General features: G+C 49.1%; 4 protein-coding genes across 6 annotated transcripts in view; all 4 read right to left on the minus strand.

Moving 5' to 3' along the window:
* Nucleotides 1-18,424, minus strand: part of LOC126561148 (uncharacterized) — a 506,370-nt gene that overhangs the window by 360,736 nt on the left and 127,210 nt on the right. The gene's annotated exons all lie outside the window — the stretch shown is intronic.
* LOC126567677 (dihydropyrimidine dehydrogenase [NADP(+)]) overlaps nucleotides 1-18,424 on the minus strand; it is a 338,650-nt gene that overhangs the window by 244,599 nt on the left and 75,627 nt on the right. The gene's annotated exons all lie outside the window — the stretch shown is intronic.
* LOC126559422 (transmembrane protein 41 homolog) overlaps nucleotides 1-18,424 on the minus strand; it is a 452,775-nt gene that overhangs the window by 139,625 nt on the left and 294,726 nt on the right. The gene's annotated exons all lie outside the window — the stretch shown is intronic.
* The window catches only part of LOC126559331 (neurogenic locus Notch protein), a 66,265-nt gene continuing 55,263 nt past the window's right edge, over nucleotides 7,423-18,424 (minus strand). The window contains exons 6-11 of one of the 2 annotated variants that reach the window (XM_050215592.1): nucleotides 17,354-17,866; nucleotides 17,092-17,274; nucleotides 9,110-14,727; nucleotides 8,617-8,938; nucleotides 8,054-8,398; nucleotides 7,423-7,969 (exon numbers count right to left, since the gene is read on the minus strand). In XM_050215592.1, the coding sequence (XP_050071549.1) occupies nucleotides 7,440-7,969; nucleotides 8,054-8,398; nucleotides 8,617-8,938; nucleotides 9,110-14,727; nucleotides 17,092-17,274; nucleotides 17,354-17,866 (7,511 nt within the window). In that variant the 3' untranslated portion in view covers nucleotides 7,423-7,439. Of the gene's footprint in view, nucleotides 7,970-8,053; nucleotides 8,426-8,616; nucleotides 8,939-9,109; nucleotides 14,728-17,091; nucleotides 17,275-17,353; nucleotides 17,867-18,424 lie in introns of both variants that reach the window. The other variant, XM_050215515.1, reaches the window with a different exon arrangement.

An 18,424-nucleotide genomic window follows, 5' to 3' on the forward strand; every position in this document is an offset into this window, starting at 1 on the left:
TTGTGCTGTGAATGTGAATTACCTTCCGAATCGAACAGTTTAACTATTCAGCAGCTTAAAAGCGATAACATTTGTCCAACTTTACTGCCATGACATTCGACATGCAGGGATGGAAATTAATGAAAAACCCTCCCACTCTCGCGCTTCCGGGTTCAACATCAATATGCATTCAATTCGATTAATTATTAACATCAACACTGTGTCCCTCGCACAATACATTTGTCTCGCTGATGGAATTGTACAATAGGCAAATAAAAATGCTTTTTAAACACACCATGTGTCAGAGGGTGCGGTAGGTGGGAAAGCGAATCACACCCGGTACAAATTCCATAATAAAGCACCCACACGGGCTAATGAGCTGCCATTTAACTGGGCTGCATAAAATGCAGATGCTTTTCCGCATTTTGCCGCTTGCAGATGGCAAGTGCAAAAAAAAAGGAAGCGTGTTGTAACAATCATTTACTAGGTGACAAGAGAGAGAGAGAGAGAGAGAGAGAGAAGGAAAGGATGGGATGGTAAAATTACAGTAAGTGTGCGAGACGTTTCGGCTGTGGTTGAGTGCATTATGCTGGCAACATAATTGTTATGACAGCACCGTCCACTTTGCCAGCCCCGGAAATAGCGCTATTGGAAAACTATTTAACCGGCGAGGGTAGGGACGGTGCGGATGCGGAGGGGATGCAGGGAGGAAAAACAGATTAGAAAAGTAAATCCATCCGTAAATCGGTCGCCAAACCCGAAGCGGCACGGGACCAATCGCCAACAGGACGTGCTTCGGTGGGGAGGCGGCCTTTGCCTACCTTCCAGGCGCATCGCACACAAACACTGGACGCAAAAGTGCTTTTTGTTAAAATAACCGATTTACATATTATCCTCGGCCACTTCCACTGCCTCCGTTTTTGTCCAATTCCAAAGCTGGATTGTGCACGGATGGTAAAAACGAGAAGAACCGTGTGCGTGACTCATTGCAAAATAATACGCGAACGCATCCGTGCAGCCGGTACGTTTGTGTGTGTGTATTAAAATGAATGGACAAATAATTTACATAGAACAACCCATTCAAACTAAAACCACCATTCCCGCACCCATTTCCGAGTGTTGGATTCGAAAACAACGAGCTGCAATTGCAATTGCATTTGATGGACTCCCGGTCCGGTTCGAGGTTTTCCCTGACCGAATCCTGTCATCACCTGATTACAATCGGGCCTGTGTGTGTGTGTGTGTGTGTGTGTGTGTGTGTGTGTGTGTGTGTGTGTGTGTGTGTGTGTGTGTGTGTGTGTGTGTGTGTGTGTGTGTGTGTGTGTGTGTGTGTGTGTGTGTGTGTGTGTGTGTGTGTGTGTGTGTGTGTGTGTGTGTGTGTGTGTGTGTGTATGTATGTGTGTGTGTGTGTGTGTGTGTGTGTGTGTGTGTGTGTGTGTGTGTGTGTGTGTGTGTGTGTGTGTGTGTGTGTGTGTGTGTGTGTGTGTGTGTGTGTGTGTGTGTGTGTGTGTGTGTGTGTGTGTGTGTGTGTGTGTGTGTGTGTGTGTGGTGAGGTAGTACAATTTATAGCACACAGGAAAATCATTCCGCCTTCAGTATTAATCCATAAAATAAATTCGAAATTATTTTATATTTAAATCATTCCCTGCTCTCGATGCAATTTTCCTGTTTTCTAGCTTCCGCAAGCAGATGCGCAAAAGGGTGTGGGGCGTGCAGGTGGGATGAAGGGCACACATGTAAGTCGATTGTACCGTTGGGAACTATTCTTTAGTGCCGGTTGCAGCCCACTAGTACTTTTTCTCGTACACTGGACCCAGAACAAAGCAACGCTGCAATTTTACTGCAAGTGTTCATCTCGAGATTTGCAATGCTAATTTCGACCGGTTAGCACGACCACAATCCGGTAGAGGTTGGATCGTACTCTGCACAGTGCTACGCAACTCGATGACATTATTTATGGAATCCGGAAAGTGGAAAGTAGTAATAATGAAAGGAAAATGTATTATTGAATAGAAAGCGCCTTAAAGTATGCAATATTGATTTTTAAAAGGACAGTTTCACTGCAATTCAACAGCTTGTATCGGGCTTTTAACAAACTTACAGCCAATAAAATCGAAATAAATCTTAAACAGCGGTTCCTTTACGGTTCCCATCGCTAAACCAAAGCTGCTACCACTAGGCGTGTGAAAGTGGCTTTACGAACCTTTTGGCTGACCACCGTTAAGTACACCTTCAAACACACTTCGAAATCGCTTGTAATTACACGCGATAATTACGGGCTTGTTAGGGCTTGTGGCCGCTCCCACGATGCTGCGCGCTGCCACGCGTGCCCGAGCGATTTATCCACGGCGTCCAAAAGTGTCCTTGAGGCGTTGTGTGTCGTCCAGTATCGGGTAATCCACCATCTCTCAAGGGATCCGCTGTATCGAGTACCGTGATTGCCGGACCGTTGATGATTTTAATTTAATTACCTTTTCCGTCCCCTTCCTTAGCTTTGTGTCCGTATCGGTCAGTAGCGCGTGTGCGTGCGTGTGTGTGTGTGGTCAAACGCTACCGGTGTGAAGGTTCCGTTCCGCACGCATGCATGCACCCGGTTCCGGCGACTGCGACTGATTGATTTATCGCAAATAATCGATATCGTTCCGGCGAGCGAGAAAAACAAAAACCTTTTTCTCCCCTGGTCCCTCCCCGTGTGTTCCCGAGCAAAAGGAAAAAGGCCCTGACCGTTCGTCTGATGCATTTTTGATGCACCGCCAATCACCCTTCGGGACGCCGGCATTGCTGGTCAAGCGGTCAGTCGACCGGACCGTGAAAATAGGGGTGAATCGAAATTGAGCTGCGGCTTCCTCGAATGATGAAGCTGTCAGCAGACATTCGCTTCTTCGCGTTCGTCTTTTTCACGCTTTGTGGCGTTGTCAAGTGTTAGCTTTGATTAAACTGTCAAATTCATTTGTCAATGACTTACACGAGCAAAAGGCGGTAGACGTACGTAGAAATTCGGGTGTGACGTTTCGGTGCGGGCATAAGATTAATGAACATTGGAATGGCTGCGTACGCGCCAACCTAACGGAGCGAACTACTTAGCGAAATTAGTCCCAGCCAACCGTGCCCTCCCCTGCCAGCAGTCTGACAAACATAGCAGCGCACATGTGAAATGGAATACCGCAGAGTCTGCGAGCCAATAATAGCCCGAGGACCTTCTGCTATTTTGGATACCCATTATCGCAACCAAATACCGCTCCGTAGTGAGCTATTGGTGATATTGGTTAAGCATATTAAACACACAATCGAAGTGTTTTACACACTCCTCCTACTGCCCCTTTGCTCGGAACTAGAGGTGACTTATGCGAAGGAGCTACGTCATCACCTTACAACCATTTGCAAGTTCACTAACACCCGAAAACGAGGGTTCTCTTTCGCCGCCGGTTGAGGCCTACTCCTCACCATGATGTATCCTTTTCAACTTACGGAGCACGGAACGATGCACACGGTTATTGTTTAAGTTTTTCCGAGTTTGTGCTTTGTGGAGGATCGCATACACCAATACAAAACAACCAAAAAAACCATTTATCATACTCACTTAGCTTCCAGCTTTGCCCTCCTGCCCTCTCCCCCAACATCCCACACACACACACACACCCTATACGAAGAAGGTAAGGACAGAGTATGACAGTGAAACGATTATTTATCTTTTCCGATTGTCTCACTTTAACTAAAACCGGGTTGCCTGTGTTGTTGCTGCTGGATTGTGCGGGGAAAAACTATCATGTCCGTTCCCGTACCTTCCTCCATCCCTGAAGGGTTGCTCTGGGGGAAATCCGGAAACACGTCGTACGTGGAAAATATAATCCATTATCACTCATTAGACTAAAAGCATCTTCGGGAGCAGGAAGGGATGCGGCCGGGTGCGCGTATGCGTTGCTCTTGATGGAGTAGATGGCTGACAGCAGCTACACCACATGATGTAGTCGATTATGCATCGACGAGTGGGAAGATACGCTGGAAGCGTTTAAAAGGATCGAATTGTTAATTAACTGTCAAAAAATGCATCAATGTGTTGTTTCGATAGATAGGAAAGGGGTAAACCTCCTGCTGATATTATTCCAATGCGGAGGACACTAGCTAAACTATCGTGTGTGTCGTTGACATCTGTGTCAACATGGAAACTACAAGAGACTATTGCGAGAATTCGTAATCTTCCTTTTCTTGGATTACTGAGCGTTTAGCACGAGATACTGGCATGGTCTTGTCACCAGAGATGCTATACCATCTCCGACAGGTTCAATGTTACATCTGAGTGTGAAGTCCCCCTCATGTGGCCCAACTATCGTATGGGAATACGCTAAAGCTAGCTTCCCCGCCAATGAAACCCTTCTTAGGCAACTACCGATCGAAAATCGGAAGAGTATAAATGTCTTCTGACAAGCGTTCGTAAAAGTGATCTCATGACAGCAGTGGCAGAATGAGAGGGAATGGTCAGGACACTCGATGCGCACCTGCGACATACCAGCGAGGCCCATGGTGTCCGTATACTCCGACCATAGCTTAATCCGCCATTGTCACCTTGCACATCCTTTGACTCACCAAGCAATGGCAGAACAAGGTCTTTGTTGGCTCTAGGCGGCATGGATGCTGTGGCCCATGTTGTCCTAATGGAGAGCGTCTCTTTTCTTTCTGAGGAAGCCCTTCTAGAGCGATGTTAAACAGCAATCACGAGAAACCGTTATCTTGCCTGGGAAAATTCGCAATTTCCAATCTAAATCGTTACAAGCGTTACGTCGTTACCATCGAACATGACCTCAAAAGCTTTGTTATTATTTAACAAATAGTGACAGTAGGTGGCGCTATTTACACCCTAATAGTTCTTGTTCTTACCTATAGATGGAGGTAACTTCCGGTTACGGTTCAAATTTAAGACATCAGTTATGAATAAATGCATAAGTAAGTATTAAAAATGGTGACTAGAGAAGCGCTTTGGATTTAATTGACCCCCCCTCGCTACCTCCCTTCACCCCGCCAAAGCAATTATGAAACGAATACGAGTCTCGTCTATGATCCACCCCTAGGGCCCCGTGTTAGTTGCCTCGTAAAAGGCACGTTCAGTTTTTCTCAGGAAAATGTGTGAACACAACAACTCGATAAACGGTAATAATTTTTTAAAAGATATTTTATTTAAAATTCTTGCATCTATTTCGCGCATTTTACCTGCTCCTAACTACATCTGTCGCTGTAACGAAACCCGTTCGTTGTGGATGCGTAACACTGCGATCATGTACTGTTTTGTGTTGCTCTTTTTTGTTTTCTATTTGTTTAACATGCTTGTGTTGCTTTCTTTTGTTTTCTTTTAATTTTCACTATCATTTGCCGACATTAAGTAGCGTTTTGTGGTTGTTTTTTCAAACTTGATTCGGTAAAAAAACATAAGTAAAAGATTGATTTATAGCCACTACATTCACAATTTTCTACGATCCCTGTTTCTTCGTGTTTGTACCGCAACAACAATAACGACCGTACGACGCAGACAGAGCAAAGAGAGAGCTCATCTGCTAGGAATAATGCAGCGAAATATATGAATAAAATGCAACAGGCGTCTACAGTGATTAATGCGTTCGATTCACTAATCTGTAATTTATCTAGTCCGGCGCTACGTTGGTCCGGATGTTAAAAGAGAGGCCTTTATAAGCTATCTGTCGAGTGTGTTGTGTGTACGTTTCAGTGTCGAAATGCAGTCACACGTGCGAGTGCAACTGCTTTCAACACATCAAAAGCCTTACCTTCTGCACCGGTAGCGATACAAAAAAAATCCACTAGTAACCGAACAAACGAGACGCATTTTAAAAATTCGCAATTAAACGAACGAAAGAAACTAACTAACAGTGATTTTTGCATTTGTTAAGAGATTACGACAAATTCAAAATTCTACACACTTACAGCTAGTGTTTGTGTTTTGTTTTAAAATAATTCAATATTTTGTAATAATTATTATGCTAAATAAAACGGAGCACGGAGGCGTAGTGTATTCGAGGAAGTACAAATTATGTAGGTGTGTGTATATGGGGTGTAACAAAAATTACGAAAGCCGACTTCGGTGTGAATCAACCGAGCTCGGAATGGGTGACGAAAGGCAAAAACAAAACAGAGTTTGCTATCATACATTAGAGTAGCAGTTTTGATCGGAATAAAAGCGATTTACACACCAAACTAAAAAGGGGGGAGGGGAAAATAATGTCAACGCTCCTGCGATCGCTTGAAGAGTGAATAATATGGTAGTATTAAAAATACATGAAACACAAAATGTGCACGGATCACCGAACACGTTAAACACGTGTTTGTTGGTGGCATACCGAAAACGAATCGGATCCTATTGTCCGCCAGTTCGGTGTGAATGTGGCAGGTCTTACAGCAACTGTTTGTCCGTTTGTCGGAAGGTGCACATTTCCTTCAAGTGACCTAAGGAAAGCGTACGTGAAAGAGTGAGAGCCAAAGAGAGAATGAGAGCGAGAGCTTATACAAAACAATTAACAAACAGTATCTATTTACAATTGATACCCCGCTGTCCTCGGGGTGTGCAGAACTCAGCAGAAGAGATATCATAATGCGTGTCCCTCACTAATCAAGCCCACGTGGTGGTCCACGTGTTCCGCAGTCGGTGCGGGTTTTTTTTGTCTTGTTTTAGAAATGCACGTGCACTACCCGCCAAATATATACGGCACACCAAATTGTCGCTAACTCAAACACGTATGGACGATTAAAATATAATTCTAAATAAAAAAAAATGGGGGGGCTATGTAAGGCTTCCTCTGCACTGTTTCTCTTTATATCTCTTCTATACTCTTTATACGTTTTCTCGCTCTCTCACTCTTGGATTCTATTGAAGAAGTGACTCCTACGCCCGGCTTATACTTACAAGCTAGCACGTTTGCTACACTACGCACTAAAAACAGATATTTGCAATTACAGCGCCAGTTTTAGTCCTTTCATACTTCTACTTGCTTTTCTCTATACACATACACACGCAAACACACACACGCACACTATCTTTCTCTCTTTCTTTTTTTCTTCTCGTTTTTCCCTTTTCTCATGCATTCATCACGCACATTCACGCACCAATTGTACGGATTAAAAAAACTTAAACTTTACGATTGTGTGTTTTTTTGTTCGCTTTAAAAAAATAAAATAATTGTATCTTTTCCTTATAGCCTAGGCGCTTGTGTCTTTTTTTTTAATAAAAAAAAATTATGCATCTGTTTTTGCGTTCCTTACAACTAGCATAGCGTAATCTAACCAGTGTGTGTGTGGGTGCAGCGAGTACACGCAATTGCGTGAATTCACGTGTACACCACACCTATACACACACACACAATACACAGTGAGAGAGAGTACATCATTAACAAACTTGGGTAGCCTTCATTACCCAAGCCTTCAATTACCCAAGGACGCAGTACTGTCGTCCCTTCGGTTTAGATATAGATCGCTTCCGAACCCTTGTTCGCCTGGTGGCCGGCCGCACTCGTGACGTACACGTTGTTGGCCGGTGACTGTACGCCTTCGGACCAGTCGGACGTTGAATGCGGCGAGGAACTTGACCAGTGGCCGGGCGATTCCGGCGATGGTGTCGGGTAGCTGTCGAGCGTCTGCACGAGATGCTGCGGCGTCACACCGCCACTGTGCTGGCTCGGTGGTGTCAGATATTGGTAGAAGGATGATTGTTGTTGCTGTTGTTGCTGTGGCTGCTGTTGCTGTTGTTGTTGCTGCTGCTGTTGCTGTTGTTGCTGTTGCTGTTGTTGCTGCTGTTGCAGCTGTTGTTGTTGAAGTTGATGATGAGCTTGCTGCTGCTGACTGTTCAGTTGGGCCTGCTGCTGAGCAACCATGGCCAACACTTGCTGTTGCTGTTGTTGGCTCAGCGGTGAGAGATGTGCCGATGCTACCGTCATCGCCGTGCTGGTCGTGCCAGTCGTGTTCTGAGAGGTCGATGCTTGAGATCCTTGACCTTGAAACGAGAAAAGAAGAAAATTATAAATATGAAGTACTTCCATGATGCAACCACTGCATCTTGCAGATGCTAGATGCCTACCAGTTGGACTGCAGAATCCAGCCAGCTCGAGCCCGCTGGAACCGTTGACGAAGTTCATTTGCAGACCGGCCAGCATTGCACTGTTGGATGTGGAGTTGTTGTTTGCACCGTTGCCACCATTGCTACTACTTAACCCTCCGCCCAGCTGCTGCTGCTGTTGGCCTCCACCATTGCAGCTTAAGCTGTTGGCACCTTGCTGCTGCTGCTGCTGCTGTTGCTGCTGTTGCAGATTGCCGCTGGAGATCATCTGTATGTTGTGCTTTTGCTGCTGCGCATGCCTCATCGCCTGGATGTGCGTCGGTGAGGTTGGCAGGCTGGGGCGTGTTTTGGCGGGCGAGGGAGAACCTGCAAAGGCGTTGTGATCAGGTGACACTGTAGCACACGTAACGATAAGCCAATTGATGAGATGGGAAAGAAAGAATGCGAAAGAGAGAAAGAAAGATTGTGTTATGAAATTGCATAGTTGTTATAGTCAGAAGCAGATGATGAGGTGAAAGTTTACAGTTTACAGGAAGAGGAGGATTATTAGTACGAGATATCAAGTGCAAACTAGCTGAACTTACCTATATAGCCTTGAGGCGAGAGCGCCATATTGCTCTGTACCGAGTGAGGAGGTGATTGGTTGGAGTACGGCGGACTAAGCCCACTCTCGCCCATCGTGTGCATGGCTGTGTGCATTAGGTTATTTCCTGTCGGACACATACCGTTCGATGCGAGGGACCCAACCCCACCGCCACCTCCACCGCCGCCTCCACTGTTTAACGAGCGCTGTTGGCTCATCAGCAGATCGGAAAACTGATTTGCACCGCCAGTGACATTTCCTCCGAGCGAGTAGCCATAGTTATCGAGCTGAATGTTGTGCAGCGATTGCATCGACTGTGCGCTCTGTGAAGAAGAAGAATAAATTGTTAAATTAATTATTAAAATTAATCATATATCACTGCCTAATGCATGTAGAACTAACAGGTGGATAGTTAAGTCTTAGTCAAATTATTTGAAAGAGTGAGTGAGTTTCAATATTCACTATTTCAACAATAACAACAAAAAAACTCTTACCTTTATGCAGTCTTCATAGCTGGGAGGTTTCTTTGGCATGATACCATTACCGCCTCCTGAATTACCACTGTTTGGGCTGATCGTGTCGAGCTGATGCACGGTCATGGCGTTCGAGTAAAGACTCACCGAGTCGTACGGGCTGTTGAGGTTAGCGATTGGTGACTCTACCGAACTGAGCTGATCATCCGCCAGCCCCAGATCGGTCAGTCCTCCATGACCAGGCGTGCCACCGCCCGCACCGCTTCCCCCACCACCGCCGGTAGAGTTTGTCGCTTTCTTGTTCGCCGCGCTGTTACCCGACTTCTTGGCTACGGCTTTTCGTCGCATACTGCCCGCCACCAGATCGGCTCCACCGTCCTGCGGACTGGTCGGGTTTTGGCTGGATGTCAATCCACCAACACCACAACCCATGTTCGCTGCCACGGCTGCGGCCTGTGCAGCAGCGACTGCTGCAGCCGCCGCCGCCGATGAACCTGCGACACCACCGACATTCATCTTCTGCTGGCGCTGTTTCTTCTGCTTGCTCTGCTTGGCCGACGCAATTATCGTTGGGTGAGTGATCATGTGTGCGTGCGTCGGTGACATGATGGTGTTGCCGGGACCGCTCGCCGCACTACCTCCATTGCCGGACGGTATCGTTGTGACCATCTGGGGCGACCGTGGTACGTGTTCGTCCAGCAGGCGCACAATATCGTGATGGAGCCGTTCGCTGGCAACGTCACGCGGTAGCCGATCCATGTGATCGGTGATGTCACGGTTGGCAAAGTTATCGAGCAGCGCACGGCACGCCTCGAACGAACCTTCCCGTGCCGCTAGGAACAGTGGTGTTTCGTCCTTATCGTCCTGTGCGTCACGGTTCGCACCGTGGGAAAGTAAAATGTTCACCGCGTCCACATTGTTCACAGCCGACGCCCAGTGCAGTGCCGTTTTGCCGCTATTATCTGCCGCGTTAATGTCAGCGTCAGCCTGTATTAGATCCTCCACCATGCCCTCGATGGCAAGTCGTGCGGCCAGGATTAACGGTGTCGTACCGTCGTGCATCCGGGCGTTTAGGTTTGTTGCCCGGTTGCGCAACAGTATCTGGAACACACCCATTGCATCAGCCGCAACTGCCGCGTGCAGTGGTGTGCGTCCAGTATTATCCTGACTGTTTGCTTCTGCGCCCGCATCCAGCAACCGTTTCGCTGCATCGGCCCGCGCATACCGTGCCGCTAGATGGAGCGATGTTTCACCAGTCTTGTCCATTGTGGCATTCAGTTCGGCACCCTGCGCGACCAGCTCCGAGATGATCTGGGCCGCCGAGTCGTCCGTCGAATCGATATCTTCGCCAGAATCGAGCCCACCACCACGTACGGCGGCGACCATGAGCGGTGTCATGCCACACGGTCCACGCACATCCACGTCACGCACATCACCATCGTGGTGCGTTGGCGGTGTCATCATCGCTGGATGATCACGGATATCCGCCGCCTCGAAGTGTTGCTGAGCCCAGACGCGTGGTTCCGTTTCCTCGTAATCCGTAATTGCGGTGTGGTCGCTCGAATAGCCCTGATCGATTGCGCGCATACGTTTGCGAGCCGTTGGCATCTCCGACTCGTCGTCACTGTTGCACCACTGCTGTCCGTGGCCCATCATACCGTGTCCTCCTCCAGCACCGCTCCCGTGTCCACCGACTCCATTCGCCACCACCATATCCACCATGGATGGGTTCTTGTTCAGGTTACGCATTTCCTGACCATCGGGCCGACGACGAGATGGCCGTCGTACGTTTGTGTTCGCAGTAAAGAACCCTTCCGGGAACCACGTAATGCCGTGCGCACGCTTACGATTCACCACCAGCACAATGAAGAACGCCAGTGCCAACAGTCCAAAGAATCCACCCAGCACGTAATTCACATTCGTTGCGCCCGGCAACCCATCATCGTCCGGATTGACACCCTTCACCTGATAGATCGGGAACTGTTTCGATAGCGAGTGTTTCGAGGCAGTGGCCGCCAAAAACTCAGCCGCCTCATTTGCCGTTCCGAAGCATTCCGCACCACTCATACCGATACACTTCCTGTTGTCCAGCTCCAGATACACCTGGATACCGATCTGTCGCGTCTCCGTGTACACCACGTGATGCTTACGCCCGAACTCACTGTCCGTCAGGCCCTGCAGTGCCGTACCACCCTTCCACGGGTAGATCATCTCCATCCCGGCCGCATTCTTCTTTATCCGCACCGTCGTCCGCAGCTGATGACCAAGATCGCGCAGAAACTGAATCGCGTTCGCACGGAACGTGGCCGCATCCATCAGCAGTATGATCGAGATGGCACCTTCCGCCAGCTGGGCCGGTTCCTTCTCATTCTCGCAGTCCAGCCCGTCCCAGTTACACTCCGCATTGTTGCACCCGTAATCGCAGAACCCGTTCGCATAATGCTTCTGACAGTATGCATCATAGATCGGGTTGCACGGTTGCAGCTTCTTCTCGCAGTCGCGCCCATCAAACAGACAGACCGCATTGTTGCACTCCTCATTGCAGAACCCGTCCATAAACACCTCCCAGCAGTTGATGCTGGCAGTACAGTTGAGCCACGGGTTAATGCCGAGCGAACAATCATTACCATCGAAGTCGCATGCATACGTGTTGCACTCCTCGTCGCACCGATGGTTGCCCTGCTTCTCCCGGCAGCCCTTCTTTACGCACTGTGCCCTCTGATACTCCAAATCGATCGCGTAAATGTTCGGCAAGGCCGCACCGCCATGCTTGTGTGGACGTTGCTGCTGCTGCTGCTGTGTCGTATCGTACCAGCCGTGATAGTGTGGATCGTACGTGTTGCACGTCTTGCCGCTCCACTTCGGCGGGCAGAGACACTCGAAGTCACCGAGCTTGTTCTGGCACGGTGCACCCTTTTCGCACGGTACCGAAGCACACTCGTCCAGGATGTCCAGCTCGCAATTTACGCCACTCGTACCGAGCGGACAATCGCACCGATAACCACCATCATCCGCAATCTGGCACAGTCCATTAACGCACGGGTTCGAATCACAATCGTGTCCGCTAAACTCACAGTTCTTGCCGTAGTACCCATCCGCGCACACACAATGATGGCCGGACTGACGCGTCGAACACTGTCCACCGTTTAAGCACGGACTGTTGGCACAGAAATCTACCTTCACCTCGCAGTGTCGTCCCATGTGACCTGGCTTACAGTTGCAATGATAATCATTTACCAGCTGCACGCAGTCCAGCGTACCCGGATTGGAGCACGGGTTCGACAGACATTCGTTGATGTCTCCCTCGCATCTTGCGCCCACAAATCCTGGCGGACAGCGACACTCAAAGCCACCCACCTTATCTACACAGCTGCCATTATTATGGCATGCACCAGGCGTACAGTCGTCCGTGTTGATCTCGCACAGCACACCGATCGTTCCTGGTGGACAGGAACACTTGTACCCATTGACCAAATCGTGACAGATGCCACCATTACGGCACGGATTCGGCTTACATTCGTCAATGTTTAGCTCACAGTTCTGGCCCTGGAATCCAGCCCGACATTGGCACCGATACGAACCGATCAGATTCTTGCACGTGCCACCATTACGGCACGGTTGTGATTCACACTCGTTTATCTCATGATGGCAGTACGAACCCGTATATCCACGTGCACACCGACACCGATGCGAGTTCCCAAAATCTTCACACGTTCCGTTGTGACAGAGATGCTTCGCATCGACGCCCTTCCTAGCAGCCGCATCCTTACACGACACCATCTCCACATCGCACAACTTCCCGGTCCAACCAGCAGCACACGCACAATGGTACGTGTTGTCCTGCTGGGTACATGTTGCACCGTTTTCACACGGATTCTGCGTACACCAGTCGACGTAATCCATGCACTGCTTGCCCGTGTATCCGTACGAACAGTGGCACGTGTAGTCGTTCTCGTAATCGTGGCAAGTCGCACCGTTCCGGCACGGCTGTGAGTCGCACTTGTTGATGCGATACTGACAGTTCGAACCGGTGTAGCCTGTTTCGCACGAACAGTTGTAGCTGTTGATACCGTCGATGCAGGTACCACCGTTCATGCACGAACTTTCCGTGCAGTCTTCATCGTTCGTTTGGCAGTTCATCCCGCTAAAACCGAGCGGACAGGTGCAGGTGTACGAGTTCACGTACTGATTGCAGGTCGCACCGTTCTGGCACGGCATCGACAGACACTCGTTGATGTCGACCTCGCAGTGCTTGCCTTCGAACCCGTCCACGCACAGGCACGTGTAGTCACCAATCCCATCCAGGCAGGTACCTCCATTCTGGCACGGGAACGACGCACAGTCGTCCGTGTTGATCGTACAGTCCCGACCTTCGTATCCCTTCGCGCAGATACAGTGGTACGATCCGTTCGTATTGCGACACGTCGCACCATGCCGGCAAGGTGACGACAGGGCACACTCGTTGATGTCCTCATCACACAACCGACCGGTATATCCAAGGGTGCACGAGCAAGCAAAATCAAGATAGTTCGGGCTCGGTGAACACTTTGCTCCATTCCGGCATCGGTTCGGCTGACACGGATCCATCTTCGATTCGCAGTCACGCCCGGTAAATGGACCACGGCACACGCACTTGTAGCCGTTTACGAGATCGATGCAAGAGCCACCATTCCTGCACGGATTGTTCACGCAGTCATCGATGTTGATCTCACAGTTGCGGCCCGTGTACCCCGGCATACACTGGCAGGTGTACGCGTTCAACCCATCACGACAGATACCACCGTGCTGGCACGGATTCGAACCACACTCGTCGATATCGATCTCGCAACGCCGCCCACCGTATCCCGGCGGACAGTGACAGATGAACTGGTTGACGCCATCCTCGCACCGGCCACCATTGATGCACGGATTCGACGCACACTCGTCCACATCGCTCAGACACCGTGCATCGAAGTACCCGCGCGGACATTCGCACCGGAATCCATTTACCAGATCCATGCAAACGCCTCCATTAGCGCACGGATCCGACGCACACTCGTTGATGTTTGTCTCGCAGTGAAACCCGGTATATCCCGGCACGCACTGGCACGTGTACCGATTGATACCGTCGATACATTTCGCACCATTCCGGCACGGATTGCTGTGGCACTCGTTCACGTTTACCTCGCAGTTTGGCCCGGACGTTCCTGGCTGGCACCGGCACATATAACCACCGACCAGATCCTCACAGTGACCGCCGAACAGGCACGGGTTCGATTCACACTCATTGATCTGTATCTGGCACAGATATCCGGTATAGCCTGGATTGCACAGGCACGTGAACGAGTTGTCACCGTCAATGCAGGCGCCTCGATGGCACGGATTCGACTGGCAGTCGTTGATGTTCGTTTCGCACGAGAGTCCCGTGTAGCCGGGCTGACATTCGCACGAGTAGCCGGCGATCGAATCGTGACAGATGCCACCGTTCCGGCACGGTTGCGACATACAGTCGTCTATGTTGATCTGGCACCGCAAACCCGAGAAACCGATAGCACACGTACATTTGAACGAGTTGACCATATCACGGCAGATGCCACCATTCAAGCACGGGTTCGTTGCGCACTCGTCGATGTCGATCTCGCACTGCGTACCAGTATATCCTAAAATAAGGAACAAAGAGAAAAAAATAAAAATTTAATTACAACAAGAAGAGACATCGGACATTGAGAATATAACTTCCAGAAGAAGGTACATTTTAAAAAATGCTTTTTTTCTAAGCAATAAAACGAGCTACATTTCTCAGACACCTGAAACACTCTTCTCCTAAAGCAAATAGAACCGTTTCGTATGACTTTTCTTTGAAGTTGGTTCTAAAATACTGATGACACGCAGTAGTATCTTCCTTTACTTTCAAATTTCATGGACCACTTCATGAGAACAAACAAAGGTGGCTCAAGTATCCATTTCCTTTTTATTTTCTTTTTTTTTCATTTTCGTTCTTCATGCCAACATTGCGTCACTCAAAAAGGTACAAATTATATCTGCCATCCATGTGAAGTCATTCCTCGGCGGACCTGACGAGTTCGGGCAAACTAGCCCGAATTAGAGAAGAAGTAAAGCATACCAACTAATGGAATGGTATGGTAAGGTATGGTATGCTATGGTATGAGACGGGACGGAATGCAAACATTCTTTCCCGGTGGGATGGTGTTGGGTGCATGAGACGAACGGCATCCCGAAACGTAGAGGATGTGCGCGATCGAGCGCGCGCGCGCCCGCGCACACACATCCACCAAAGCCCGACACGATGTTGGTATGTGCGTTATTTCCGAGCGGGAGCTACTTGCCCAGCAAAGAATATGATGCACGGCAAAGGGTGGAAGACAAAAGCATCATCATTATGATGGTCGATTGCGGCGCAACCAGTGGTGTTTCGATTTTTCGCCATCCCGATGTGTCTTTCCCGGAGTGGACATTAGAAAACGAATCCAGCGCTTCCATTTCGTGAGATTTGCAAGACGCGACCAACAGTGGTCCAGAATGTCTCGGAGCTCAGGACCGTGAAAAATTGCGCTCCACATTGGCCGCTGCGGCCGGCACAAAAACCGCAAACCAGCCCCACCAGTGCACGCAATTAACTGCCCAAGAAGAGCATAACAGGAATATCTCGACCAGCTTGGGTGTGGATAGGGAGAAACGATGATATGCTTATGCTATAATGGTGCATCGAGAGCAGCGAAACGTCGCTTCGGAGAGTATGCGGAATGCCCAAGGGTCCCACAGCTCCAACGAAAACCTCGAGTCCCGTTCCTGTTGTGGTCGGACTGTGCCCGCCTGGGAAAACTGGCTCTCGGGGGGCTGTTCCTGCACATTGCAAGAAGAAGTGCAATGCGAATGCACAAAGCGTGGGTAAATCGTCATCCGTCGGTTACACGAACGACAACGTACGACCGGCTTCGAGACGATTGCGCACACACCGTCCCCAACGTACGTGATTTGTATGTAAATTGGTCATCGTTCGCTGTGGTTGCCTTCGTCGCAAACGGTGCTGTGTGGTCACCGTCGGCACTGTTGCTCAAGACGACCCTGTTTTCCACCGGGATCTTGCACCGGGATATAAACACACACACACATAAGCACTATCAAAGAAAGTGGGGGGAATGCCGAGAATTCGTCAAATCAAATCCGGACTTTGGGTCGCGCGGACACAAACCGTGGGACTTGGTCTGGAAACCATTCCAACGAGTATCGCGCGATATGACAATAAGCTCAATGAGGTTTCTTTCTCCCCCCCCCCCCCCCGGCCCCGCTTTTTTTGCACGAGAAATAATGATCTCAGCCCGGTAAATCAAGATCAGCGTGCTTATTTATCTCCCGGAGTCCGGTTGGCGACATGATCGAAATAAGGTCACCGGTGTAGATCAACATATTTATCATATCTTGAGCTCTTTGAGGACTTCCGCCTTACGAATAAATAAAACATAACAAATATGTATATAAAAAGCTAAACTTATCTAGCAAACGCGTAAGTGCATCATTAATCATCGCAGGGCGCACCGATCGAACGGACAAGAGCCCATGCCCTAGTGTCAACCAGTTCCAAGAGAATGTGAGTGTTAACTGAAACCCAGAACAGTTCAGCATCTCTGTTGCACACGAGCTGCCTTTGAAGTGTGGGCGTTTTAAGCAAACCAGAGCAACGCGGACGCCAGCAGCTCCACCCAGATCCGGTACACGCCACCAGGAACCGGTTTAATTGCGAAGTCTTTGTTTCTTTTAAGGATGATTCTAGAGCGTTAGGGCTGGTACCGTTGTCGTTCCGACTAGCTAACGCTAAAACCGTGCTTTACTGATACTTTCAGGCGGTTAGAAGTATGATTTGCACAACAAATTAATTTCGTCAAATTTATTTTGGATCTTCTACTTCTTGGTTTGGCTTAAAGACCCTTCAGGGCACGCCAGCCATCTAGTGCCTTTACCAGAATTATTTTTGGAACTATGATTGTAAAAACTAGGACACTTACCTGGCATGCACACGCAACGGAAGGTACCAGGGTCGTCCAGACAGCTGCCCTGATTCTGGCACGGGTGGGATTCGCACTCGTTGACGTTCGTCTCGCACCGTGGTCCGGTGAATCCTTGCGAGCAGTTGCAGGCGAAGGAACCGGGCGTGTTGACGCAGATACCATTATGCTCACAGGGTGATCCTGCAATAGTAAGAGAATACGTTTGCATTATAAAGTGGTCATGCTAATCGAAAAGATCAACACGCACAAACACACTTACCCTGATCACATTCGTCAATATCTTCCGAACAGTCGGTACCCTTGTACCCTACCGCACACGAGCACGTGAATGAGCCGTTGATCGGGCTGGTGTCACAGATCGCGTCCGCATGGCACGGGTTTGATGTGCAGGCGTCATCCAGATGGCACAGCAGCCCGGTCTTGCCCGGCGTGCAGCGACAGTAGAAGCTGCCGACACCGTCGATACAGGTTGCACCGTTGAAGCAGGCCGCATCCACGCAATCGTCAATGTTGTTGCTGCAGTCCGGCCCATTCCAACCGTTCACGCAGATGCAGTTGTAGCTGCCGTGCGTGTTCGTACAGGTCGCGCCATTCTGACAGATCGAAGGCCGCAATGCACACTCGTCCACGTCGTTTTCGCAGAACTCGCCGGTAAAGCTGGACGGGCAGCTGCAGTGGTAGGCGTTGATGCCGTCCACGCAAGTGCCTCCGTTCTGGCACAGATTGCCCGGGCAGTCGTCCGTGTTCTCCTCACAGTTCTTCCCTTGAAAGCCTGCAAATTGGAAATGAATCAAACATTGTTTTAAGATAATTGAATTAATATGAACCATACATTAGATGATAAAACCGTATAGTATAGAAAACTATTGTAAAAAAAGCACATATGTTCGTCAATTGTTAGCATCAATCGCTTTTGTGCCAAAAATTCTACAATAAATGAGTAAAAGAAACGAACGACTTCAACGCCGGCTACTAGCCATAAAGCGACGAACCCGAGTAATCAGTTAATTTTTATTTTATTTTATTTTTCGGATATTTGAATAGGGTAATTTTTTTCCAGCATTATCAACAGCCTCCTAACACAATGCACGTTCATGCTTACGCACCTGTGTGTATGCGTGAGACACTGGTTCCAAGCATTAACGGTGATAGAACCCGCAACCGCATGACGTGATCCAAACCAAACATGCTTGCACGGAACGGAGTCATTAATTCGGCTGATGATTAAACAACACCAGCAAATGGAAAGATCCACACAAAACACCCCAACCTTAGCCGTGCAGCCATTACTGCGTGCCCGGAAGGTGTGAGTGTCTGGAGCGTTAGGCCT

This window comes from Anopheles maculipalpis, chromosome X (assembly GCF_943734695.1).
Source record: "Anopheles maculipalpis chromosome X, idAnoMacuDA_375_x, whole genome shotgun sequence".
Lineage (NCBI taxonomy): Eukaryota > Metazoa > Arthropoda > Insecta > Diptera > Culicidae > Anopheles > Anopheles maculipalpis.